Below are 26,177 nucleotides of genomic sequence, written 5' to 3' on the forward strand. Positions count from 1 at the left end.
GCCCTCCCCTCCCCCCGCCAGAGCCTTGCTCTGCTCTTGAAAGCCGTGTCGGTCCGCAGCTGCTCCTCCAGTGGGGCTCCTTGACTTCGGCACCGTCGGCATTGGGGCCGGAAGACTCTTTGTTGGGTAGCGGGGAAGAGGACCGTCCCGTGCCTGGTCGGACGTTCAGCGGCGTTGCTGGCCTCTGTTCACCAGCTGCCGGTGAAAACCCCTCTTCCAAAGCTGTGCAGATGACACATGTCTCCAGGCGATGCGGAATGTCCCCAGCGGGACAGGAGAGCCCCTGGCCGAGGACCACTGCCCTAGAGGGTGGACCGGATAGGAGGGAAGTCAGAGAGAAAAAGCGAGTAGCACCCTCTAGGATTTGGCCGCCTTTTAAGTTTGAGCTGAGGTCAGAGCCCTTGTCTTTCTCTCCGTTGCCCCCTCAGCTGCTTCCTCCGAGCTTTGTGCTCAGGCCCGGCGCAGGGACCTGACACGCCGCGTGGCTCCTCGTGCAGCATGCGCTCGCGAGCCCGGGGCTCGGGGATGGGAGAGGCGCGCTCCAGGGCCTGTCACTTGGCCGAGTCTGCAGTGACCCGTCAGGCCTGCACGTCCGCTCTGTCCCAGGCCCCGTCCCTCTGCGGGACCCAGGGCCCGGTGACACGCAGCTCAGCCTTGGGCAGCCTGCTGCCCGGTGGGGGAGAAGGGCCGTGTTCAGAACGCCCTGATCACTCCCTCGCTGGGGTCAGCAGAAGCCCGCGAGGGACACAGTGCAGTGCAGAGGGTGAGGACGTGCGCAGGCGGCTGGACCAGACCCCAGCCTCCAGGGCAAGTGCCCTGACCCTCTGTGCCTCCGTTTCTCCGTCTGTGAGACGGGTGGTGACGGCTCATGGCTGCCGTGGGAGTTCCACCGCCTGTACGTGAAGCCCCCTGCTACCGACACTGCTGTTGCAGATGTTGATACGGGGGAGGCACCAGGAGGGGGGGCATGGGGGGAGGGGGCCTTCAAGGAAGACACACTTGAGGAATCGGTAGAAGGGCAGCATTTTCCAGAAAATAACGGCAGACCGGGGAAGAGCGCGGCAATCTCGGGAAACAGCGTGTTGTAATAGTAGTGAAAGCTGCCACCGTGAGCCAAGCGCTGTTCTGGGCGCTTTCTGCACGTGTTAATTAATTAGACTCTCATTCTAACCCTGGTACTGCGTCCTCACCGTATCAGAGATTATAAAGCTGTCTTTCCCTGTGCCCGGGGTCATGAGATACGGGAGATTACGTGGTTAAAAAAAAGGCACAGACCCTAACAGTTATCACCTCAGCCATTTCTAAGTGTGCAGTTCGGAGCGTTAGGTCTGTTCACATCATCGTGCAAGCTCTTCTTCATTTTGTAAAATTATACCCGTGCAAAACAAAGGCATCCACTCTAACATTAGTAGCTTCATCAGTCCTGGACTCCAAGGTTGCCTTCAAGGTCAAGGTCCAGTAAGTCTGTTACCTTAGTGATGCGTCCTGTGGAGTTCGGCTCTGAAGTAGCAGCAGTGTTTCCATACACAGCTCTCCACTTCGTACAGGTTAAACTGTTGTCAACTGTGTTTTAATAGCCTTCTTTGTTTTTACTTTTTCCCATTTATGATTTAGTTATTATAATGCACAACACCAAAAGTTAAATGCATTGCTAAAAACTGTCATTCTGAGTGGACTTTCCAAAGTGTTTTTTTTTTGCCAGATTTTGGGTATGTAAATCTCTTCTTCTTGATTAACACTGGGGCTGATTTAACACGAGTGTGTCATGAATTCCTGATGTGGCCGTGACACCCCGCAGCCATGGGCAGATGTGATCACAGGAGGTAACAGTAACGCTCTTAGTCAAGAAAGTTTTCTCAAACAGAAGTGCTTGTGCTGACATCAGACTACAGTTCTGAGTCGTTTTTCTGAAATCTCACACGGTTTCTCAGTCAGTTGCAAAAGTCTCAGAGATAAAGTTCTACTAGGCCTTCGCCTAGCCCCTTTTTTTTTTTTTTAATTAATTAATTAATTTATTTATGGCTGTGTTGGGTCCTCGTTTCTGTGTGCGGGCTTTCTCTAGTTGTGGCGAGCGGGGGCCACTCTTCCTCGCGGCGCGCGGGCCTCTCATTGTCGCGGCCTCTCTCGTTGCGGAGCACAGGCTCCAGACGCACAGGCTCAGTAGTTGTGGCTCACGGGCCCAGTTGCTCCGCGGCATGTGGAATCTTCCCAGACCAGGGCTCGAACCCGTGTCCCCTGCATTGGCAGGCAGATTCTCAACCACTGCACCACCAGGGAAGCCCCACCTAGTCCTTTTATAGAGAGGATTGTGTGATATCACTCCTGTCCTGCCCTTTAGCTGTTCTCAGGAGTCTTACCCTGGAAACCCTCTCTAGAGGGGGCACCTGTGATGCGTGCTGTCCCTTTTCCCTCGGTCTTAAACCTTAACAGTGTGATTAGTCCTATCTAACAAATGCCTCTCCTCCTCCCGCCGGATGGAGTCCAGCTTCCTGAGTTCTTATTTATAGCTGCTAACCATGCCTCTCCTCTCCTTTATTTAGGATCTTTTCACATTTTGATGTATTCCAACATCCTGATTATTCCTGCAATGCTTTCTGACTTAGGGTTGCTTATACAGATATGTAAATGAGATAGATCCATGCAAAACACTCAGCGCTGTGCTTGCATAGTCAGTCAGTGTTGGCTTTTTGTTGTAACTGTCAATAATACTATTATCAACATATGGAAGGTGCGACTTACCCAGTGTCGCCGTCAGGTTTTATCACATGCGATAACTTTCATAGGCACTGGGCAGACCCTTATGATGAGGAGCCTGACACGTCTGCCTTTCTGCTTCCACCTGTAAGCCAGATGCTCATGCTGCATTCGCCGGCTTTTAATCAGCGTGTCAGGATATAAGTTATGGGGCATTTTTCTCCAGCAGGGTTTTCATGTGAAGTAATAGAAAAAAAATGAGATTCATTATTCATGAGCAAGTGATTTTCTTCTTGTTAATCAAATTGATTCTTCTTGGTGCCTGTGTGTATTGAGCGGACCATTTCATTAAGCGTTTTGAATTGATTCACTTGCACTTTCTGTTCAGAGATCCCGGAATTTCACCCCAGGGCCTTTTGTCCTGGGATTCTTCAAAAAGATCTCACCATTCTAGTTTCCAAGATAAATTATTTGGTTTGGTCGCATATTCAGGGCTCTGGCTTTAGCCTTAACTTGGGGAGATGGGATCAGCCAGCCCACTGAGCTGCCTGGAAAGGCCCAGCAAGCACCTCGAGGGACTGTGTACACAGCACTGCACCCTCTGTGCGCTGGCACCGCACTGCCCCCAGTATACACCAGCACTGCACCCTCCGTACACTGGCACTGCACTGCCCCCAGTATACACCAGCACTGCACCCTCCGTACACTGGCACTGCACTGCCCCCAGTATACACCAGCACTGCACCCTCCGTACACTGGCACCGCACTGCCCCCAATGTACACCCACACTGCCCCCAGTATACACCAGCGCTGCACCCTCCGTACACTGGCACCGCACTGCCCCCAGTATACACCAGCACTGCCCCCTCCGTGCACTGGCACCGCACTGCCCCCAGTATACGCCAGCACTGCACCCTCTGTGCACTGCACCCGATACACACGGGCACTGCACCTGAGCACCCAGAACAGGGCTGATCCTGGCAGGCCTTCCAGGCAGACGTTGCGTTGCAGAGGAAAGCTGAAAGATGGTCCTTCTAGGAATTACCTTTGTGCCTCAGCCAGGCGTGTGAAGAAGCAATGCTGGCCTGGGAATAAGTCGCCTGTATCCCTCCCGTTCGGGCTGACACAGCCTTGGCACGCTCACCCAGACGACTTGTCTCTCTGTCCACTTTGCCTCTAGGCGACCTTTACGGGGCCATCGGCTCTCCGGTGCGACTGACGCGCACGGTGGTGCTGGGGAAGCAGAAGGATCTGGTGCAGCGCATACTCTATGTGCTGACCTACTTCCTGCGGTGCTCGGAGCTGCAGGAGAACCAGCTGACGTGGGGCGGGAGCTGGGGGCCGGGCGAGCGGGCGCTGCCCGGCGGCAACATCACCACGGCCCTGGAGAGGGGCGAGGTGGAGGAGTCCGAGTACGTGGTGGTCACGGTCAGGAGCGAGCCCGCCCTCCTGCCGCCCAGCCTGCCCGCGACGGCGGCCGAGGGGCCGCACGCCGACACCGGAGACCTCTGTCCCCAACTCGCCGGACAAGGAGGCCGCCGGGGCCCGGAGCAGAGCGCCGCGGCCCACAGCATCCGGAGACCTCGGGGCGCGTCGTGCGGGGACGACGAGAGTACGAAGGAGGCGCCCCGCGGCGGCCCCGCCAGACTCCCCAGCGGCGCAGGTGCGTGCGTGGGGCCGGCCGGCGGGGAGGAGCCGGGAGGGGAGATGCCCAAGAAGCGGCCCGAGCGCTCGGCGGCCAGGCCGTGCCCTGAGGGGCGTCCCTGGGACAGGCCCCCCTGGGAGAAGGTCACCTTCCACATCGGGAGCTCCGTGTCTCCGGACTCGGACTTTGAAAGTCGCACCAAAGCGATGGAGGAGCGGCTGCGGGCCTGCAGGTGTGCGGAGCCAGCGCGCCGACCCCCGGCCGGGCCCGAGGCGGCCCGGGAGGCCCGGGACCGGCGGGCTCCGAGGTGCTCCCGGGCCCCCGAGGCATCTGCGGGGGCCCGCGGCGTCAGGACCGGGGCCGCCCAGGAGGCTGCGGAGTCGCCCGGCGCGCCTGCCGCCCGGTGCGCACCCGCCGACCCCGCGCGCGCGCCAGGGAAGCCGTGGGGTCGGGGCGGGGAGCACGCGGACGGGCCTGCGCGGAGCGGGTGCGCGGCCGCCGGCTTCAGGGCGGAAGGAGGCCTCCCCCGGAACGAGAGCTCGGACAGCGCCCTCGGCGACAGTGACGACGACGCGTGTGCGCCGGCCTCGCCGGACCTGGGCCCCGGCAGCGACGGTGACAGTGAGCCTGACCGGCCCGAAGGGGCGCCGGAGGTGGAGCTGCCGCTGCCCAGGTAAGGCCGGCGTGGCGGGGGGGGGGGGGGGGGGATGGGGGTGGCGGGGAGGGGACAGGCCGGGGAGGTGCTGTCGGTCCAGCCGGCACCCACCGGCGGCACCGCTGCTGTGGGCTGCCGCAGGGCAGGGTTCTTCTCTCCGAGCGTTAGTGCCCCCAGACCGGCCTGCCCTTCCTCAGCGCAGCTCTGAGCCAGGAGCTGGCGGTGGCTTTGCAGCCCCGGGGACACTGAGGGGCGCGCTGGCGGTGGGAGCGGGGGTGTCATCTTCCGTCGTCCCCGCGGCAGATCTGTGGCCGCGGACACGCAGCCTGCGAGGTGGTGGGTGACATCCTGCGGGTCTCTCCCGCCAGCCGGCCAGAGCAGCTTGACGCGCTCAGGAAAAGCCCCTCTTCCTGAGGCTCCGTCCGTTGACGCTTGGTCCGTAAAGCAGTACCTAGAGATTCCTTCTGTCCTTCCGCTGTCCTGGCTGCGCTCTGAGCAGGTGTGCTGAGTTCCTCAAGCCAGACTCCGCCAAGACCCCCTCACCACGCACACGGACTTCCCCTTCCTTCTCTCGACACGGGGGCTGGCGGGTGCACTGTGTGAGGCACAGGCACAGACTCGCAGCCAGCCGCCAGAACACTCATTCTGTCCTGCTCTTCCCCTTCAGGAGAGCTCCTTTTTCCCTTCAGCTCCCCTCTTCCTGCACCGGCCATCCACCTCCTGGAGGATTTGTGATTCGAACCGCCCCGAATCCGTTCTTCTCACCTGGGTCCCCGGGGCTTTGTTCCGGCGGCAGTGCCAGAAGGCAGCGCGTTTTCACGTGGGTTCTGACGGCCGGTGTCACCTTAGGTCTCAGAGCATCAGCAGCCCGAACGTGAGAAACTTCGGCCGCTCCCTCCTGGCGGGTTACTGCCCCACGTACATGCCGGACCTGGTGCTTCACGGGACCAGCAACGATGAGAAGCTGAAGCAGTGCCTGGCGGCCGACCTGGCCCACACAGTGCAGGCGAGTGATGCCAGCCGGCGCCTCGGGCTGCTGCCCGGGCCGGGGGGCGGCCAGGGGTGTGCTTGGCCACGGGTGCGATCGAGGGATTGTTGCTGGAGCTGCCGGCAGGGTTGCAGGGACCCGCGGGGCTGGTGAGCCAGCAGGGGGTTAGTGGCAGCTGGAGGCTGTGAGCACACCGGGCGGGCAGCAGTGGGGGAGGAACGGGGGCTGCCTGGCTGCAGGAGCACGGCAGGGCCGGGGACCCCACCTCTCTCTCCTGCAGCCTCTGAGCTCTCATGGTGCCCCCCGCTGGCTGAGCCCAGCCGGAAGCCACAGAGCAAGGTCGCAGCTGATGCAGACGCGGTCCCAGGGCCCACGGAGGTCACCTCCCGAGCCCCCCGAGCAAAGGGTGGATCTGGGGGCGGGTGGGTGGGGCAGACAGAACAGTCAGCACAGATGGTGACAATGGTGTGCCTTCACGGGGAGGACCAAAAAGATGTCACACATGGTTTGCCTTTAGGCCGCTCCTTGCAAGATCCTAGAAGTAATTTATTTTAACTGATTTGTCATTAAGTTCGCTTTGATGGCTGCATGAGAATGACTGTACAGAGATTAAAAAGTCTTCCTGGAAGACTGCCTTGTGTCTGCTGCTAAGCGCTTCTCCGCTCTCTGCAGCGTGACAGGACCTGAGCAGCGATGGAAACGATGTCGATCTGACAGGCCTGTTTTCAGTTGAGCTGCTCTTGGACAGATGTGCAAAAATAGCTGTTTTGCGTTGGAAACATACTGTATCTTGGGCAATAGGGAAAGTCCTCATCGCATTAGGAAAATTGGAACTTGGCTAGTTACCTGTCTCCTCGCCCAACAAATCCTTTTGGAGGGTGGACAGAAGGCAGTGCGTACTGCCTTTGACCTTGAGCTTCTCCTCTGTGAAGACCAAACGTCCAGCAGGCACAGGCCACGCAGGCTGGAGGTGTTGGTGTGAAATGGGAGGAAAAGCCCGGTGGCGAAGCAGATTCGCTCACCCCCCTGAACGGGGAGGGAGGGAGATGGGGAGAGGGCGGCCTGAGGCTGGGGGCCCGCCCGGTGTGGGCGTTGGTACCACGATCCTGACCCGCCCTGCTTTGTGCTTGGCCACCACCCTCCCCAGGCTGGTGCTGGAAGAAAGCAGTGCCGTCAATATTCTGTCTTCATAGTTGTCACGAGCACTGTGTCCTTGCCTGTCACCTCAGAGGCCCGCACGTCGGTGACCTCGGAGAAAGGAGATGCCCTCCTTGGACGATGGTCTTTCGGGGTCGGCTGAACCACGCGTGGAGGCTCAGTGGTTCTAGGGCCATGCATGTGTTTAGTGCCCGCCCCACTGTGGACACGCATCTATCGACTGGTAGCCCGTCTTGCCCTTATTATCTGCAAAACCATACGCGACGCTTTTTATGTCTTCCATAGGCTGACAAGTTCAGAGGTTTGTGTATTAGGTTTTCATGGTGACCATCTAGCTCTCTAATTCTTATATTTAGGAAAACAAAACCATGTTTCCTCTGTTTGTACTCTTAAAGACTTGTCATCTCTCATTTTCTCTTCCTTGAAGAAGTAGTGTTTTCACACTGCAGCTGTTCTCACCTCTGTAGACTATGCAGTCAGCCTGAGAGATGGAAAGTTGCTGACCATAAAAACCTGTATGGTGTCAGATTGTGGGGACACGCCCCGTGCAGCCGGCCTGGGTGTTAAGAGGAAACTGTGAAGGGGCATAAACGATGTTTAGAAGTGTACTGCATTCAGGATGTGTCTGATTAGCATTAGTGGAGTTCTCGTGTCACTTCGGCACGTTCTTCTTAATGGATTTGGCTTTTGAAGTAAGCGTTCCATTTAAACTGCTTCTCAGACTGGGGCCCTGCTCTGTGGCAGAGTTTAAATAAAAATTGCCATTGATGAATATTTGTGGAAAAAAAATTAGGAGGTTTGGGGGGGGTGTGTTATATTGAATTTACTGCTCCTTAAAGCCTAGTAATTATTTAAATTCTCGAGTGTGTTATCAGAGGAAGACGCAAAGGCCCAAGAACAAGTACATGAGCAGAGTTAGGGCTGAAATAACAGCTTGCTGAGGAAGAGGGGCTCGGGATACATTGCTTTACCGTAATTTGCTTCTGAAAACCTGTTTTTCGGACGTTAATAATTTCTAGTGTTCATGCCAGACTTCATCCAGCTTTGAGATTCATAATTGTTTGTAGAGAAGGATTTTTAGTAACTGTTTAAAAGCAATTGATTTACATTATTGATCTGTTCTCTAGGCCTGTGCACGATTGGATTGTAAAATCTGTCTTACGTAAATGCGTACTTTTGTAATCTTGGTGGACCAGCTTGCGGAGTGTCTTCTCTCACTGAGGCATTGCATCCGGAGCTTCCAATACTAAGAATTTCTTTTTGTGCATTTCCTTACCCTAGTCTCTTATGAAAGAAAGATGTATCAACTTCATTTCACTCATTTTGATTTTTATTACTGGCTTCCACGTGGTAAGATTCTGATGGTCTTTAAATATTTAAACACGTGTTCTTGTTTAATCCACATACCACCTCTGTTCTGTCATTGGAACTGTCTCTTTGCCTTCTAACATATAGATTATACAGCTGCCTTCAATTAGGCTGAAGTCATATTTAGTTTCATTCTTTTCCTGCCGCATCTAAATGCAAATTCTTTCTTCTGTTTTCCTTTTGGCTTTAAATGGTGAGGTGGGAGAGAGAGGGTGAGAGAGCCAGCTTCACTCTGCACCTGTGACTGTCAAGGAGCTTTTTCTCTCTTCTTCTTTTCTCATGTGTCTTGTCCGCCTGTGGGTACTGCTGATGGGGGCCGGGGCAGGCATTAAGTTACGGGGCAGTGGAGGTGGTAGAGGAGACCGACTTGACACTGATGCCTTGGTGCTGCCACTTGTTCGCTGGTCGTCAGGTAAATCCATTGGCTTCGCTAAGCCTCAGAAAAATGTGTTTAGAGGAACAGATAAAACGTAACCCAGCAGTTACGAGTTTGGCTTCTAAAGGCAGACAAACCTGAGATTGACCCGTGGCTCACCCCTCGTGGCTTCGTGGCCTGGCGCAGGATTCTTTAATCGTCTCAGCATCAGTTTCGCTTTCTAGAAAATGACGGCAGTTAGAGGTCTGCTTGAAGACCGTGAGATAATGCACATCCAGTGCTGAACACAGCGTGCGGCACGTTACCGAACGCCCGACAGACGGTAGCTGTTACAGTGACGCCCGTGCACGCGCTTTGTAAATGAGTTTCCCGAGACGCTCCCGCTGGGGGTGGTGGGACAGCAGCGGGACCCATTCACTCAGCGCTCACGGCGGCCGCTTTCCCTCCGCTGGTGGCTTCACGAGGCGTGGCCAGGCCGCTCCAGCTCTGTAGGGTCGGGTCATCGAGACCAAAATTAACATCAGGTATTAGTGTCTCTTTTAACAAAAACTGTGTTCCAGGCCTTCGGGCATCTTGAGAATACTCTACGAAACGAGGTACCGGTTGGATATGGCAGCCTCTTTCGTTTCATTTTAAGAGTAGCAACAGACTGACTGCAGACATACGCGGAAATCAGCAGCGCAGAGGAGCACCTTTGCCGGCGGCTTGGCTGGGACGCGTGCCGCGAGCGCCCGATTGCCCGTGCGCCACCGTCAGCCAGGGAGCCGACGCAAGGACAGCGAGTCACGGCGACCGAAGGGCATCGCTTTAGCGACGCGGGCAGCACGGGGGTGGCCCGGAGTCAGCAGCAGCCTGAGGTCCGTAGTGCTGAGGAGCAGACAGGCGCCCGTGCCGGGCAGACCTGCTGGCGAGACGGAACCCGTCCCGGTGCGGGGGGGGCGTGCGCAGCGGGGCGCGGGCCTTCGGCACCGTCTGGCTCTTGGGGGCTGTGCGTGTGGATGCACCTGTATCAGCGTGCACCCTGGGTTACGGCGTTAAAAGGCGTTTCTTACTGCAGATGGGGGTTTTAAAAAATATCTGAAAAAACTACCCATCTCCGGGTATCGCCGACCCCAGTCTGAGATCTCGGTGACCCCTCCCCTCCTACGCTGCCTTCCGCCTTGCAGCCTTGCACGTGGCCCCGGAGGGCTCCTTCTCAAACGTGGAGTCTGTCGGTTCCTCTTCTGCTCTCACAGGGGCCTGTCTCTTTGCAGAGTGAAATCTAGGCTCCCTGGCTGGAACTGCCCCCCCCGTATGTGTTTCAGATACACACGCACACACGCAGCCCTGCTCTCCCGGGGCGGCTCGGTCACACCGTGTGCCAGCCTCTAACGGCCCGCCCTCTCTCTCACCTCCTTGCCACGTGCGTCGCTCCCTCTGCCTCAGGCGCTGTTGAAGCAGCCCCAGTGCCTTTTGCAGGCCCCGTCCCAACGTTGCCGCTTCTCTGAAACCGCCCCAGGCCCTTGGCATGCGGTGCTTGGTTGTGCCTCCAGTGTCTTTCTTCCACCAGGCCTGCGGGCGTCTCTCCGTCCAGCGCCTGGCCCGGTGCCTGGGGACGCTGCACGGTCCCCCTGCGCTGGGCAGAGGAGCGTGTGTTCCTGCAGGTGCAGAGTGTGACCCTCCTTCTAAAGGAGAGAGGCGTGGCAGAGTCTGCCTTGAAGGCATAAAGGGGAAGAGTTCTGTGTCGGGACATGCCGCCTGGGGCCCTTTGTGTTCTTTTTCTTCACCTAAAGGAGAATAAAATGCTTACTATACGTCTCAAAGGCATCATTGCTCTTGCATCTTGTAAATATCAGGCGCATGGCTAATTTTGATGTTTTCCCCAGTGTTTTTCATTACATGCGAAATATTTGGACGTCTGTGCCATCCTCTGCAGAAAAATCTGTGTACCAGCCTTCTTACGTTGTATTTTGGCGTCATGCACATCCTCCCATAACTTTGTTCTGATGACCCTCTTTGACCTTGAGCACCTCTCCTCGACTTTAAACTCTTTCCTTCCTCAACACGTGGCCGTCCCGACATTTAAGGCGTCCCTGAGGCTGCACCCTGTGTCCACAAGTCCGCAGGCACAGACACACAGAAGGTCAGGTGTTTCCTCTGGACCCCGCCCCCCAGCCGACCCTCCCCGCTCCCGCTGCCCCAGGTCCCGACACCCTCACGATGCCTGTAGACTTCCCCAAGCCCTCACCTCCCAGGACCCCTCAACAGTGCCCGTGGTCCAGAATGATCGATTCGCTCTCCTCCACCTTATCACAACTCCAAAGTCTTTAGCAACTGACGTGGAGCCTGTTTCCGAGAGACGCATAGAGCACATAAAACAAAACGACTCCAACACGGTGGGCTCGTGGTCAGGGTGAGGGAGAGTGGGCAGTACAGGCAGGGGCGTAAGCCCTCCTCCGACAGTCTAGAGTAACTGTTGGGTGGTACGTTTAAAATGGTTACAGTGATAAAAGAAGGAATTGGAATCTTTAAAAAGATCGTCTGTTATGATACACGACTATTTAGATTTGTAAAAGAACCGAAGAGAGATGCTAAAATGGAAAAATGCAGTCATGGAAATTAAAACTCGGGGGTAGGTGAAAGAGCAGAGCAGATTACATACAGCCAGAGAGGATGAGAGTTTGTGAAAGTGACCAGATGCAGAACTACCGCTTTGACTGCAGCTCAGAGACAGAGGTACCTGGAAAAATACGGAAGAGCAAGTAAGAGACCTGGAGGCTTGAGTGAGGAGGTTCTATTGCGCCTACAGAAGGCGGGAAAGAGAAACAGCATTTGAAGGAAGAATGGCTGGGATCTTTCAGATGAAGTGAGCCCACTGACTCCCGAGTAGGGTAGATATAAACAAACCCGCGCTGAGCGGCAGGACATCAAAGACAAAGGACACTTGTCAGCAGCCAGAGAGGAGGCATGGCCCCTGTCCTTCAGGAGGTTGAACTCCAACAGGTGATTAAAGACATAAGCAGTGAAAGCAGAGCCCACAGCGGGGGGAGGGCGGCAGGGAGGCACGGGACAGCCTGGGGGCTTCCTGGAGGAGGTGACGTCTGCAGTGGGCATGAGCGGAGAGAGGGCGAGGGGGCCGGGCTCCCCCAGGGGCTGCAGAGCAACCACAGGCAGAGCCGGCTCTGCCGCCACGGGAGCTTCTGTCTGTCTGTCTCTGTGACTGCTGTCAGGAGAGCCTGGATGCTGAGCATTTAGTGTTTAGTATCCTGGATGACTTTGTAGGCTGGGGAAGTGTTGGAGGACGGCGAGTGGCAATCAGGTTCCTGTTCTCTGCGCGGATGTGAGACTGAAGGTTTTCAATAAAAACTGGCCAGCCATCCACATGTGTCCGCGTCCTGAAGGCGCCCTCGGCCGTCCAGAAGTGGGTGGACTGGCTCAGGTTGCTTAAATCCTCGGTTCCGAGGACATGGAGGGGGCTTGGCCCCTACGGAGGTAGAAGAATAAAAACGGGGTCCAAGGACGTTTAACCCAGAGCAGGTGCTGAGACTGTGGCCCTCAGGGCACTGATCGTCCATTTTCTCTCTGTGACCAATTCAGGGATTTACTTGAAGCCATGTAAGGGCTGCTGTTGTTAAGTCGTGGGGCTATAACATAACGGGGCTGGGGGGGATTTCTTTGAAAGGTGTTTCGTCATGTCACATTCTCTGACTCAAGTTCAGTTTAATAAAGTTACAGAACTTGACAGAAATATCTTCTAGGAAGTGATGAGCAAATTGACACTCAGATAATACCCAAGAATCTTATGTTTTATAATTCAGAATGTTTCAGAGAAAAATAAAAGAAACAGAGAGGTTCTTCCCATTACCTGAGTCATAAATCACCTGCTCCCTTTGTGTGTGAAAGAGGCCACCCAGTGGCTCGTCCTGGTCGCTGAATCTGCACTGTTGTAATCAGTGAGCAGATTCTAGAGCTGGTTGTGAGTACCAGCGTCCGTCTGCACACCTGTTGCCTGCGATCCACATGTGGGCTGGCATCTTTGAGGATTCACGAAGGATCGGTTTATTTTTTTTAATTAATTTATTTTTATTTTTGGCTGTGTTGGGTCTTCGTTGCTGTGCGTGGGCTTTCTCTAGTTGCGGCAAGCGGGGGCTACTCCTCGTCGCAGTGCACGGGCTTCTCATTGGGGTGGCTTCTCTTGTTGCGGAGCATGGGCTCTAGGCGCGCATGCGGGCTCAGTAGTTGTGGCACGTGGGCTCAGTAGTTGTGGCTCGTGGGCTCTAGAGCGCAGGCTCAGTAGTTGTGGCACACTGGCTTCGTTGCTCTTTGGCACGCGGGATCTTCCCGGACCAGGGATCGAACCCGTGTCCCCTGCATTGGCAGGTGGATTCTTAACCACTGCACCACCAGGGAAGTCCCTTCGGGACTTTTAGAGTATGTATTGGGCAATACCAGCAGCTAAATATGGGAAGTTTCTTAGCAAAGTCATAATAGAGGTGACCGTGTTTTCTCCTCTTGTCATTATGTTGCAACTGTCATTCCCACTTGTTGCAATCTTGTCTTCCGAGGGATTTCCACCCTGACAAGGTCCTAGGGTTTCAAAGTAGAGGGCTTGGCAGACTCATTGAGCTATGCGTCAGAAGCACTTGAATGAGTTCCTAGATCCTCTTTCTGACGTGCCGAGATACTTCATGAGCTCTTGCACTTCTTGTCCTCGTGTTCCTCTCTGTAGAGCGGGACTGCATCCTGTGTACCCACGGCGAGAATGGCTTGATGAACTCATCAGTAGTTGAAGGAAGCATACATGGGAGCTGGTACTTTCCTACTCTTGAGTTAGAAATAGGTAACCATCACCCAGTCAAAAAATGGGCAGGAGACCTAAATAGACATCTCAAAGAAGACATACGGATGGCCAAGAAGCACATGAAAAGATGCTCAACGTCGCTAATTATTAGAGAAAGGCAAGTCAAAATTACAATGAGGTATCACCTCACACTGGTCAGAATGGTCATCATCAAAAAGTCTACAAATAATAAATGCTGGAGAGGGTGTGGAGAAAAGGGAACCCTCCTACGCTGGTGGTGGGAATGTAAATTGATGCAGCCACTATGGAGAACAGAATGGAGGTTCCTTAAAACTAAAAATAGAGCTACCATACGACCCAGCAATCCCACTCCTGGGAATATATCCGGAGAAAAACATAATTTGAAAAGATACATGCACCCCAATGTTCATTGCAGCACTATTTACAATAGGCAAGACAGAGAGCAACCTAAATGTCCATCGACAGAGGAATGGACAAAGAAGATGTGGTACATATATACAGTGGAATATTACTCAGCCATAAAAAGGAATGAATTAGTGCCATTTGCAGCAACGTGGACGGACCTAGAGATTATCATACTCAGTGAAGTAAGTCAGACAGAGAAGGACAAATACCATATGATATCATATATGTGGAATCTAAAAAAATGATACAGATGAACTTATTTACAAAATAGAAATAGACTCAAAGACATAAAAAACAAACTTATGGTTACCAAAGGGGAGGGGAGAGGGATAAATTAGGAGTTTGGGATTAAAATACACACACTACCGTATATAAAATAGATAGGCAACAGAGACCTACTGTATAGCACAGGGAACTATATTCAAGATCTTGTAATAACCTATAATGGGAGAGAAGGAAAAAAAATATATATATATATGTATAAATGGGTCAATTTACTGTATACCTGACACTAGTACAACATTGTAAATCAACTATAGTTCAATAAAAATTTTTAGAAAGGAAAAAGGTAACCATGTGAAATGTTAGTCATTTAAGTGCAATACATGGAAAAGAAGTATGTTAATAGTTGTGTGGATGACTTAATAGGAACTGGATTGAATCTAAAAATAAAGAAATAGAGAATTGTTCAACAGAGCCGGCACGCGTTAGACATTTAGCACATGCCTTGCCTTTTGTTATGCTCATTTCCGAGACTACGGAAGAAAAACGTGATTTCTCTCCTTGAGTTACCTATGAAATCACTGAGTAGACAAGCAGATGTGAAATCCAGAGCAAGTTAAGACAGTGTGATTCAATGCCAGACAGTGGACGCGGGGAGTCCTGTTGAGGGGTGCAGGGGCGTGGGAACCCAGGCTGGGCCCCTGAAGAACTGGAAGACATTCTGGGCACAGCCCGAGTAACAGGTGGGCCACCTCCCTGCCCAGAGCAGGGAGTTCTGAGGGCGCCCCGGAGGGGAGCGTGTGCACGTGACGGTGGGCCCAGACGGGAGCTTCCAGGGTGGAAGGAGACAAGTTTGAGCCTAAGCGTTGGGGTGTCCGTGCTGGAGTAGGGTTCCGGGTTGGGGAGGGAAGTGGTGCTGCTAGGGTTTGGGGGACGTGGTTACGTGGAGGTGGTGGTGTAGGGAAGCAGCCGAAGGCCCCCGACAAGTGGTGGGCGCTGCACTTCGTGTTCCACGCTCATTCTTCTCACAGAAACTCTCAACCAAGTACGATCACACGTTGCAGACGTAGACCCTGAGGCCCAGGTGAGTGGCCACTGAGGCCCCAGGGCTAGTAAGTGATGGAGGTGACAGTTAAGCCCAGTCGCGCCCAGCTTCGGAGCCTTGGCTCCTTGGTGAAAGATCAGATCCAAGCCCTAAGGACGGAGCTGGAGGAATTGGGCTTCTAGTAGGTGTTTGAATCATTCAGTCTTAACGTTTTACGGCGTTTGTTAAAGTACTTAATTTCTCAAAAGCACTGCACCATGTATGTTGTTGCTGATAAGTGTCTGTATTTGTGTGTACCCTGGTGTGTACGTGAAGTTGATAAACTCGTGAACTTAAGAGACCCGCCTGACAGATTTCACTATTAATTACTTCTACAGTTAAGATATGGCTCATAAGGAAAAGTAATAAGAAGAAGCATCATATAATTCAGTGTTTCCTTTGTTTATTGTGGTTCTCTGTATGCCTTAAAGAGCCTTTGGACTTCCCTGGTGGTGCAGTGGTTAAGAATCTGCCTGCCAATGCAGGGGACACGGGTTCGAGCCCTGGTCTGGGAAGATCCCACATGCCGCGGAGCAGCTAAGCGCGTGCGCCACAACTACTGAGCCTGCGCTCTAGAGCCCGCGAGCCACAACTACTGAGCCTGCGCTCTAGAGCCCGCGAGCCACAACTACTGAGCCCACACACCACAACTACTGAAGCCCACGTGCCTAGAGCCCGTGCTCCACAACAAGAGGAGCCACCGCAATGAGAAGCCCGCGCACCGCAACAAAGAGTAGCCCCCTGCTCGCCGCAACTAGAGAAAGCCCGCGTGCAGCAACAAAGACCCAATGCAGCCAAAAGTAAAAATAAAATAAAATAAATAAATTTATTAAAAAAAAAAAAAAAGTATAGCCTTTTCTAAGAGGAATTTTCCATTGAATACCAGGCAGGGCGGAGGGCATGTGTGGGTGAGTGTTCCTGTGATAATCCAGGCGTGGTCTTCTGGATCATGGAGTTCTTTAAATTCTAAAAGCTTAGACATTGACTAATAAGCCACACCATGATACGGTTAAACTGCCCTGTCTTTAGTGGGGTTGGGTTTCTTTGGGGAAGATATGTATCAGAAATCTCCAGAATCACCAGAACTTAAGCTTCAGTTCTCTGACCTTAGAGAAGTTTAAACCAGATCAGAGCTGGGCAGCCAGTCACCCTGGTGCCCCTTAGATTATAACTTAATCTAAGCTATAGACATTTTTTCTCTCTCTCCAGGATTCATTTCTTTTTCTTGACTGTTTACATTTCCCTCTATTTCCATCTTCCTTTTAAAAGTGTTTATTCTTCAGGAAATAAGTGAGTAACTGCTAGATGGTGTACTTAGAGGCAGTTGGGTGTGTTCAGGGAATTACGTGTTAGATATCTGGGAGTCCGAGGATGTGTAATTCTTGTTTCTTCATTTCATTGAAGTAGAGTTGATTTACGGCGTTGTGTTCATTTCTTCTGTGCAGCACAGTGACCCAGCTGCACACGTATGTTCTTTTTCGTGCTCTTGTCCGCTGTGGTTTGTCACAGGATGCTGAGTGTCGTGCCCTGTGTGATTCCTTTTTAAGGTGCTCCCCTGACAGCTCTCCGTGGTTCTCGGTGTCCCTGGATCCTGCACACGTGGTGGCACCGTGCTGTGTTGGGGCTGCACGTGCTGGCCTGCCCTGTCACCGCTGTGCTTGACCTGGGCCCCTTTCTCGAGGGCCCGGTCCTGGGCTAGGAGCTGAGCGTCCAGGGAGAGAAGAGTCGGCCCCTCCTTCAGGGGACGGGCTCTCGACCTCCTGTCCGTTTGTCCCAACCCTTGGACCTAGCCTTCTTCAGTCTGTGCTCAGGTTTCCGCCAGTGATTTAAAAATGGCTCACGCGCACTTTCTTTCTTTCACAGTTCTCTGACCCATTTCGTTCTTCCTCGTAAGATACCTGAGCCAACTCCTCCGTCGCTCCTCTGCTATTACTGCCCCTGGGCCTGCAGCCTCCTGGGGTCACTGGGACCTGGGCAGCCTTCCATCCATCGCTTCCCCAGTGAGCCTCGCCGCCCTCGTGCCTGCGGCTCACTTGCGAAGGCGGAGCTCTGTGTGTGGTTATGGGGCCCCGTAACCTGCTGTCTGTGTGCTTTCCTCGGGCCCACACGCTGCTCCCTTCCCTGTCACGATGCTGGGGAAATCATTTCGGAAATTGAGCTGAGTTGGAAACTAGGGCCCACATTATCTACTGCAAACAATTAATCCAACAAAAGCTAGATTTTTACCCCAACCCTTCTCAGCCTCCTGGGCCCCCTGCTCACAGGGAAATCTCAGGGGAGGAGCATCTGATTGGCCTGGCTTGGGTCCTGTTTACCACACCTTGCTAGAGGGAGGTGATTGAAATCCAGGTGAAAGGGGACTGGCATGCATTCCACTCACTGTACGTACGTTGGCCTCTGGTCTTTGATGATTATATATATACTTTTGGAACGTAAGTCCCTTGAAGAAAAGGTCTCAGTATAGATCTGTTTTGTGCTATACCCAGCACACTGTGAATTTCTGATAAATGCAAAGCATTGAAGGAACTTGAGCTCAAAATACAAATCTTTTCAATTTCCAAATTTCCATTTCCTTTGCTCACAAGGACCAGGTACACTGATGGCAAGTCACCGTCCTCTTGCTGCGAGTTTATGACACACGGATTGAGCAAGAACTTGCAGGAACTTGTAAAGGGAAGTCATTGCAGCCCTGTCCTTACTTTCTGTTTTGGAGAGTGTGTGAGGAGGGTAAGACTGAGGGGGTCACAAAAACCTGCGGGTAAGAGTGGGAATTTAGGGTCATTGTGTGTGTGAGCATTTCGACTGTTTGGTGAGCAAGTCTTAGAAAATGAGAGCCATCCTTGGGAAACTGGGCTTCATTAATTCAAGAATCTGCTTTGCCACATTCTTTATTTCTCACGTTTAACCTGTGCTTAAATAAATGTTGGGCCGCTAGACTTTGCCTCATTTGCTATTCTTTTCAATGGGGAAAATATTCTAAAACGTGAAAGTTTCCGTCCTGGATACAGTTGAGGAAAAAAGTTCTCATTCAGCCCGCCAGTCACTTCCCCGTCTGTGGGAAAGAGCGCAAAGATTGAGTGGAAAAGCCGCAAACGAGGGAGCCAGACCACCTGCTGAAAGTAAGCATGACAGCAGACATTTGGGTTTCCATCATCGGCCTTCCCACTACTAGTGTTAAGTCGTAAAAAGCTCAGGTCTCGGTCACCCGAGACAAGGTCGTGTACCTGTGTGGGTTCTTTGCTGCAAGCGGCAGAAACCGACTCTTGTTAATTTAACCGGAAGGGACTTTATTGGAGGGATATTAGGGATCCTTAGAAATGGTAAGGAGACCGAAGAACTAGGCTTGGGGTCGGCAGGAAACAAGGCCCCTGTGGAAGTGCAGGAACCAAGAATCGCTGTGGGTATTCGTGGTGGCTTTTGTCGAGCGGGAGCGCGGTGACCCCAGCGGCTCCCGGCCTCCTGGCTGCGTGCTCCGGGCAGGTGGCCGGGAGGGAGAGTCTGTTTGGCCCAGCTTGGGCCCTGTTCCCACCCTGTGACGGAGGGAGGGGCCTCCAGGATTTACCCGGGAAAGGTCCTTCTCCAAAGGGGAATCAGGACGAGCCTAGCACGAGGGGCCACCACAGGGCAGCGGAAGGAACCGCGTGACAGGAGGAGGCCAGGCCCGCTCTGCCTTCAGTGACTGAGGGTCACAAAGGTGTGCTCGAGGACGCCGGCTTCGAGGTGCGTTCCGTCTGTCTCCGTCTCACTGCGTACCTGCCCACCCCCTTCTCTCTCCTAGTTTGGGGCTGGAGGGCAGTCCTGTTGTGCCCTTGATTTGCACGCGTGTGGGATCCTGAACACGTGTGTCAGAGGAGCTGGTGGTGAAGCAGTTACACTGTGATCAGTTTTGAGAAATTCAATTTTTTAGGCCGTTTCCCTTTTTTTAATTAATTTTTTGGGAGTATAGTTGATTTACAATGTTGTGCTAACTTCTGCTGTGCAACAGAGTGAATCAGTTATACGTATACATAGATCCACTCTTTTTTAGATTCTTTTCCCATACAGGTCATTACAGAGCATTGAATAGAGTTCCCTGTGCTGTACAGTAGGTACTTATTAGTTATCTATTTTATATATAGCAGTGTGTATATGTATCCCAATCTCCCAATGTATCCCTCCCCCTTTTTCCCCCCCAGTAGCCATAAGTTTGTTTTCTACATCTGTGACTCTATTTCTGCTTTGTAAATAAGTTCATTTGTACCATTTTTCTAGATTCCACATATATGCGTTAATATACGATATTTGTTTTTCTCTTTCTGACTTACTTCACTCTGTATGACAGTCTCTAGGTCCATCCACAGCTCTACAAATGACCCAATTTCATTCCCTTTTATGGCTGAGTAATATTCCATTGTGGGTATGTACCACATCTTCTTTATCCATTCCTCTGTCGATGGACACTTAGGTTGCTTCCATGTCCTGGCTATTGTAAATAGTGCTGCAGTGAACATTGGAGTGCTTGCATCCTTTCGAATTATGGTTTTCTCTGGATATATGCCCAAGAGTGGGATAGCTGGGTCATATGGTAGTTCTATTTTTAGTTTTTTAAGGAACCTCCATACTGTTCTCCATAGTGGCTGTATCAATTTACATTCCCACGAACAGTGCAGCGGGGTTCCCTTTCCTCCACACCTTCTCCAGTGTTTATCGTTTCTAGACTTTTTGATGATGGCCATTCTGACCAGTGTGAGGTGATACCTCATTGTAATCTTGATCTGCATTCTCTAATGATGAGTGATGTTGAGCGTCTTTTCACGTGCCTCTCGTGGGCCGTGTTCCTGGACAGCATCAGTGTTCACCCCATTGGCCCCATGGCACAGTTTCCTAGTTAACCTGCTCCGTCCATCACTGCCCAGTTACCGAGGATTTGGTATTTTAAGTACGTTCATCAGTAGCCACGCTCGTGCCTTTTGGCCTCATCTCGATACACAGCTCCCTGGCCAGTCTGAGTTTAGTTGTCCTGGAGTTGATTTATGCGTGTAGCACATGGTTTCTGAATAAATGTTGCCTCGTGATTAAAGCTATGCCTTTCAGGGGCTGTTAAGTTACCCAGCCAAACCTTGTGATGGGGAAAATGGCAGTAGACTCCTACACCTTATTCTGACCGTCTCCATTTTAAAAGGAGGGTGCAGAGACTTCCCTGGCGGTCCAGTGGTTAAGACGCTTCCGTTGCAGGGGGCCCAGGTTCGATCCCAGTTCAGGGAACTAGGATCCCACAAGACTCGTGGGAAAAAATAAATAAATGAAAATAAAAAGCATAAGAGGAGAGTGCAGTCTTCCAGAAGGAAACGGGCTTTAATGTCCTGGGATGGAGGGAGACCACAGGCCTTTTTGCTTACCTCTGAATGTTTGGTGACGTTTATAGTGTGCCCCCTGGGTGCAGTTTTGTCAAGTTAACATTTAAATGACTATGGGATGACACCCCAGTTCGGGTCCCTGTAGGGCTCGGGGCTCCCGCCACCACCTCTGCCCCTGAGTCTGACGCTGCACAGAAACTTCTGGACGTGCCAATGTCACCGGAAGCATGGTGAAGAGTTGACCCCGTGTGTCTGTCCCGCAGCACCCCGTGCTCGACGAGCCCATCGCCGAGGCCGTGTGCATCATTGCAGACACGGACAAGTGGAGCGTCCAGGTGGCCACGAGTCAGAGGAAGGCGGTGGACGGCACGAAACTCGGCCAGGACGTCCTGGTCTCAAGCCAGGTGTCCAGTTTACTTCAGTCCATCCTGCAGCTTTATAGGCTTCACCTCCCCGCGGACTTCGTAAGTATCGTTCTCAGACCATCAGAGAAGTGAGCTAAGAAAGCATTTTCCGCAGCATTGCGGTTATGAAGTCATGTATTCCCGTGTATTGATTTTAGTCTAACTGGATGGTAGCATCAGTGAAAACAGAGCATGTGACACAAAACCAGCACACGGGCTGGATTCAGTGACAGTAGTCCTTCTGGAGACAGCACAGAGTGACACAATTTTTTTTTTTTTTTTTAAATTTTATTTATTTATTTATTTATGGCTGCTTTGGGTCTTCGTTTCTGCGTGAGGGCTTTCTCCAGTTGCGGCGAGCGGGGGCCACTCTTCATCGCGGTGCGCGGGCCTCTCACTATGGCGGTCTCTCCTGTTGCTGAGCACAGGCTCCAGACGCACAGGCTCAGCAATTGCGGCTCACGGGCCCAGTTGCTCCGCGGCATGTGGGATCTTCCCAGACCAGGGCCCGAACCCATGTCCCCTGCATTGTCAGGCAGACTCTCAACCACTGCGCCACCAGGGAAGCCCGACACAATCTTTCTGAACAAGTTACGTGGAGAAACAGGGAAGGTATGGGGGCAGGGATCGAGCATAAAGGGGAGTTTAACATCTTCCTTTGGGGGACTCATCGGTTTTCCCGTCATCGGGTCAAATGCAAGCCAGCCAGCTTCCGAAGGGACGAGTGCCATCAGTTCAGGGACCATCCTCCCAATGTCGTTATGGATACATAGAATATCGTTCGTGTAAACGCTTAAAATGTTGAAGCACCATAGCCATAGGGGATGGTATCAATTGTTCCTTTTCAAATGGGATTTTAAAATCACTTTGATAACGTTACGTTAAGTACAAACAGCAGACAGACGCCCTGAACTCCGAGAAAATGATCAGCAGGTCTCCCTGAGTCCCTAGAATAACATGCAAAACAAATTCCTGTGTGTCTGTGTGCAGAGAGATCAAGAGAAAATACATTTAGCCAGGAAGGGAGCAAGGTTTCCAGAGCACAAGCGCAGCTGAAGGGCACGTACAGGGCAGAGCCCCGCGAGCTGGCGGGGCTGCAGCTGGGATGAGCTCACCAGCCTTCTGGACTCCTCCTCCCTCAGCCCCAAACCAAACAGCGTCTCCCTTCCAGCCTCCGGCCTCCGCAAAAGATGCAGAGCTATTGACAACCAAGTAGGAGGCTGAATATGAGTCACCTCCCCGATTGCTCGTGGAGGGTGTTCCCCTGAGTTCTCGTGGCCGGATCTGCAGGCGCACCACACCCCTCGGAAGGTCGGGACTCCTTTGTCCTTGGAGGAGGTGCTTTGAAACACTGGCTGTCATCTCAGGTGGTAGCACAGCATCACGGGGCACCCCTGGACGTCATGGGGGCCACGCCCAGGCTTTGCCGTTGGTTCGTCGGGCATCTCAGGGCCGCAGCTTTCTCCTCTGCAAAGTGAAGACGGTACCTAGGCAACAAGCATGTGTGAGAGTCCTCCAAGGGGCTGCTTTCTACCTGTCCGAGCTCAGGCGAGATGAGATGCCCTGGCAGCCAGTGGACAGTAGTGGCCAGTCCGTGGGCTTTCAGTGGCCTGGACTCAGACCCAGGCGCCTCTGCTTCCGAATTGGGTGCCTTGTCGAAGCTGGGGCACAGCAGAACCTGTCCTGTCTGGTGATAAAAATTAAGTGAGATAATTCGGGTAGAGCACTTGAAGTAGTGCTGGATATTATACACACTCAGGAAACAGCTACTATTAGTGTAACTGTTAGTAAGAACCAGTTGCGTGAAACAGTGTTCATGGCTTTGAAGACTGACACCACCTTCTCACTGAAACCTTTATTTGGGCTTTAAACTGTAGGACCCCTGTTCTCAGGGGTAACACAGAAGGCCCCACCTGTGGCGTATTACAACCTGGTTCTACATTTGTAGGCAGTTTTTCCTTCTAGTAGCAACTCGCATCATGCTGATTCAGAGGCCGAAGTCTGCTTTTCTGTAAGGGAAGAGAGATATATTTGATTTTACAGTTTTTTACTGTTATATTTACCAAACTTTTATATTTTATTCTATAATCCATATCTCTTGCTACGTTTGAAATCTTAGTTATCCCAGCAGTAAATTACCACAGTTAATTCTTTTTACTTCATTTAGACATAAGTTACATATGACCACTTAATAATATGAATGACTTGACAAAATCAGGATCAAAGAACATTTCATCTGCAGTTTAAAATTCTCCTTAAAAGTCACTCGAATGAAACACGTGATTAAAGGCCTGTTAGTACCTTCAGTGTGAAAAGAGAAAGTAGCTATTTTAAATTTCAGAAGTTAAAGTTGAAGAAATCCATCTCAGAAAGGAGGGAGGGGAATCCTGAAACAGTTCAATTTCATAATCAGGCTTTTAAAAAAATTTCTAAGTGCTTTGATTGCAAGTTCCGTGCACATTCCATATGAACCAATGTTCTGTTTATTTCCGCACTGCAACACACAGTTTTCCTGGGGACTATGAAAACACAGTAAATTCACTATTTCAAAACATAAAGGATTCAACGTAATGTGAATTTTCTTTTTGATATTTTACAACACTCTTACTAAAACTTTGTATTTGCTCCACAAGGAACTGACACTGAACAGGAGACCTTTCCGCACTTAACTCTGTTTTCCTGGGGGAACATTTTCCCCCAAGGGAATTGGCGAAAGCCTCCTTGCTTTGATTATTACTCTTACTCACTTACCAGTTGTGTTTCGTCCACACAATACGATGCACTTAAGGTTTTAAGCCAATGAAAAATGGAAAAGATTGCATCTCGAATGGATACTTTTTCCACGTCACTGATCAGCCCAGGTGGTCAAGATCAACGTTTTCAAGTGCATCTGTAAATCTTTTTACCTTGAAAATAGCAGGCCTAATGGTCTAGAAGAAAATCACGTCTGATGGAGTGACCCTTGCCAGAGCCATCAGGTGACTTACTGAGCTGCCTGGATCAGTCTCCCTGCCAGATGCAAAAGCATTTGCCTCTGGTGCAAGACACAGGTGACTGCTGTTCTCTAAATACGAAGCTGGACACAGTTCCAAGGGTAGAGATGTTCTGAACAAAATTGCCCTTTCTTCATTGTTACTAGAGACCTAGTTAAACTACACTCTTGAGAGCAAAAAAAAAAAAAAAAAGGTTCAGAATAACCTTGTTCCAGTCATTCTTCTGGGAACGAACTGTACCAAAATAATCTGAGATATAGGAAAACAACAAGAAAGGTGCTCTTTACAAAATTATGTATAATAACAAAAATGCAGATGGCTATGTGATTTTAGTCATGGTAAATTCACATTCTGAAAAATCAGTCATAAAAATTATATTGATAAAGAATTTTTAATAACATGGGAAAAGGATTATTAGAAAGTTTTTTGAAAGCAGGAAATAAGTGTACTTACAGAATGATTTTAACTATGTAGAAACAAATGTTTTAGAAAGACCAGAAAACATATATGAAGATCTTAACAGTCACTGGAAAAATTAAACTTTATTGTTTTAAAAAAACCTATTCTTTTTTATTTTTTATTTTTTTAAATTTTATACTGGAGTACAGTTGATTTACAATGTTGTGTTAATTTCAGGTGTACAGCAAAGTGATTCGGTTGTACATACACGTATCTATTCTTTTTCAGATTCTTTTCCATATAGGTTATCACAGAGTATTGAGTAGAGTTCCCTGTGCTTTTCAGTAGGTCCTTGTTGATGACAAAAACCTATTCTTATCCCTGCTTATGGTAGGGTTTGAGCTGGCTTGTAATTCTTGAAGTATATTTTAAAGAGATGAGATTACAGTAGCATACTTAGAAATGGATTGAGGGAATTGCGGCTCTTAGACGTTGGCAGAGATCTGAGTTCTTGCCCTCATCGTGAGTGTCATTGGCTTTGCAGTGCATCATGCACCTGGAAGACAGACTACAGGAGATGTACCTGAAGAGTAAGATGCTGTCTGAGTATCTTCGTGGACACACGCGCGTGCACGTGAAAGAATTAAGCGTCGTTCTGGGGTGAGTTCTGGGGAGTGCCGGTGTCTGTGGGGGGCTGTCCTCTGCGCTCTACCCACTGACCTGTCCAGCCTCTGGGGCTCCCCAGTGAACGGCATGTTTCTTGTATCTGATACTGGAGTTTCACGCCCGGAAACACATGCAGACCTTGAAGCTAGTGGTACCTTGTTAGTCTTCCCCCTGGATTATTTTATCCTTGAAAGTATAGAGTGTAATCCCCCTCCATCTGCCCATTTCTAGTCATTTCAGTAAGATGTGCGAGTCACGAGCTGTCAGACACGCGGCAGCAGCTGTGCTTTCCGTGCTTTTTCTGGAGGAGGTGGGGAAGGCCATTCCCCTGGACTTGGGGGCCCGTCTGCACGTCCCGGGGTGACCGTACTCTCTTCCCTTTTATTATGAGCCCATCCGAAGAGGAGGCGTGCATGCTATCGATAACGTGTATCATTTTCCAGAGGCTCTTGGTATCCTGACTTCTCTGGGGGAAGACTTGTGTTTTACTCTCTGGTTAATTTTCCACAGAGAAGTAACAAAAACTTGTGTAGATGAGGCATTGTCTCCCTTACCTGTGATGATGACCTCCCCGCCCCTCAGCTTGGGGCAAGGAAATACCGGGTATCAAACGTCAACCCTGAGATTCTCTGTTAAGCCTGCCAATCAGAGTATTATTTCAAGGCTCAGGCCTCTGCATTCTTGTCGGACTTTCCATCTTTCACACCCAGGATATGACTTATACTGTATGGTTTGCCTCTTAGCGTTTCCTGTCACTTTTTTTTTTTTTTTTTTTTTTTTTTACATCATTTTAAAAATATTCTCCCCGTTTGAGGCATTTGCTTTTGCACTTTTTACTTAGATCTCTTCACCAGCCTCACTAGTCCTGCCCCATCCGGTTTCCAATGCAGGATGTGCAGCTTTTATTTCCAGGACGCTTGCCTGGCCCCTGACTGACAGGTGCCCAGCATCAGCACCCCCAGAAGGATGGTGAGGGTGGATTT

General features: G+C 51.3%; 1 protein-coding gene across 5 annotated transcripts in view; it reads left to right on the plus strand.

The window, feature by feature from the left end:
* FNIP2 (folliculin interacting protein 2) overlaps window positions 1–26,177 on the plus strand; it is a 118,603-nt gene that overhangs the window by 88,178 nt on the left and 4,248 nt on the right. For all 5 annotated transcript variants that reach the window (XM_068542399.1, XM_068542400.1, XM_068542397.1 and 2 more), the window contains 4 exons: window positions 3,875–5,012; window positions 5,844–6,000; window positions 20,996–21,196; window positions 25,073–25,188. In XM_068542399.1, coding sequence (XP_068398500.1) covers window positions 3,875–5,012; window positions 5,844–6,000; window positions 20,996–21,196; window positions 25,073–25,188 — 1,612 coding nt within the window. The remainder of the gene's footprint in view (window positions 1–3,874; window positions 5,013–5,843; window positions 6,001–20,995; window positions 21,197–25,072; window positions 25,189–26,177) is intronic.

This window comes from Eschrichtius robustus, chromosome 4, assembly GCF_028021215.1.
Source record: "Eschrichtius robustus isolate mEscRob2 chromosome 4, mEscRob2.pri, whole genome shotgun sequence".
Taxonomy (NCBI): domain Eukaryota; kingdom Metazoa; phylum Chordata; class Mammalia; order Artiodactyla; family Eschrichtiidae; genus Eschrichtius; species Eschrichtius robustus.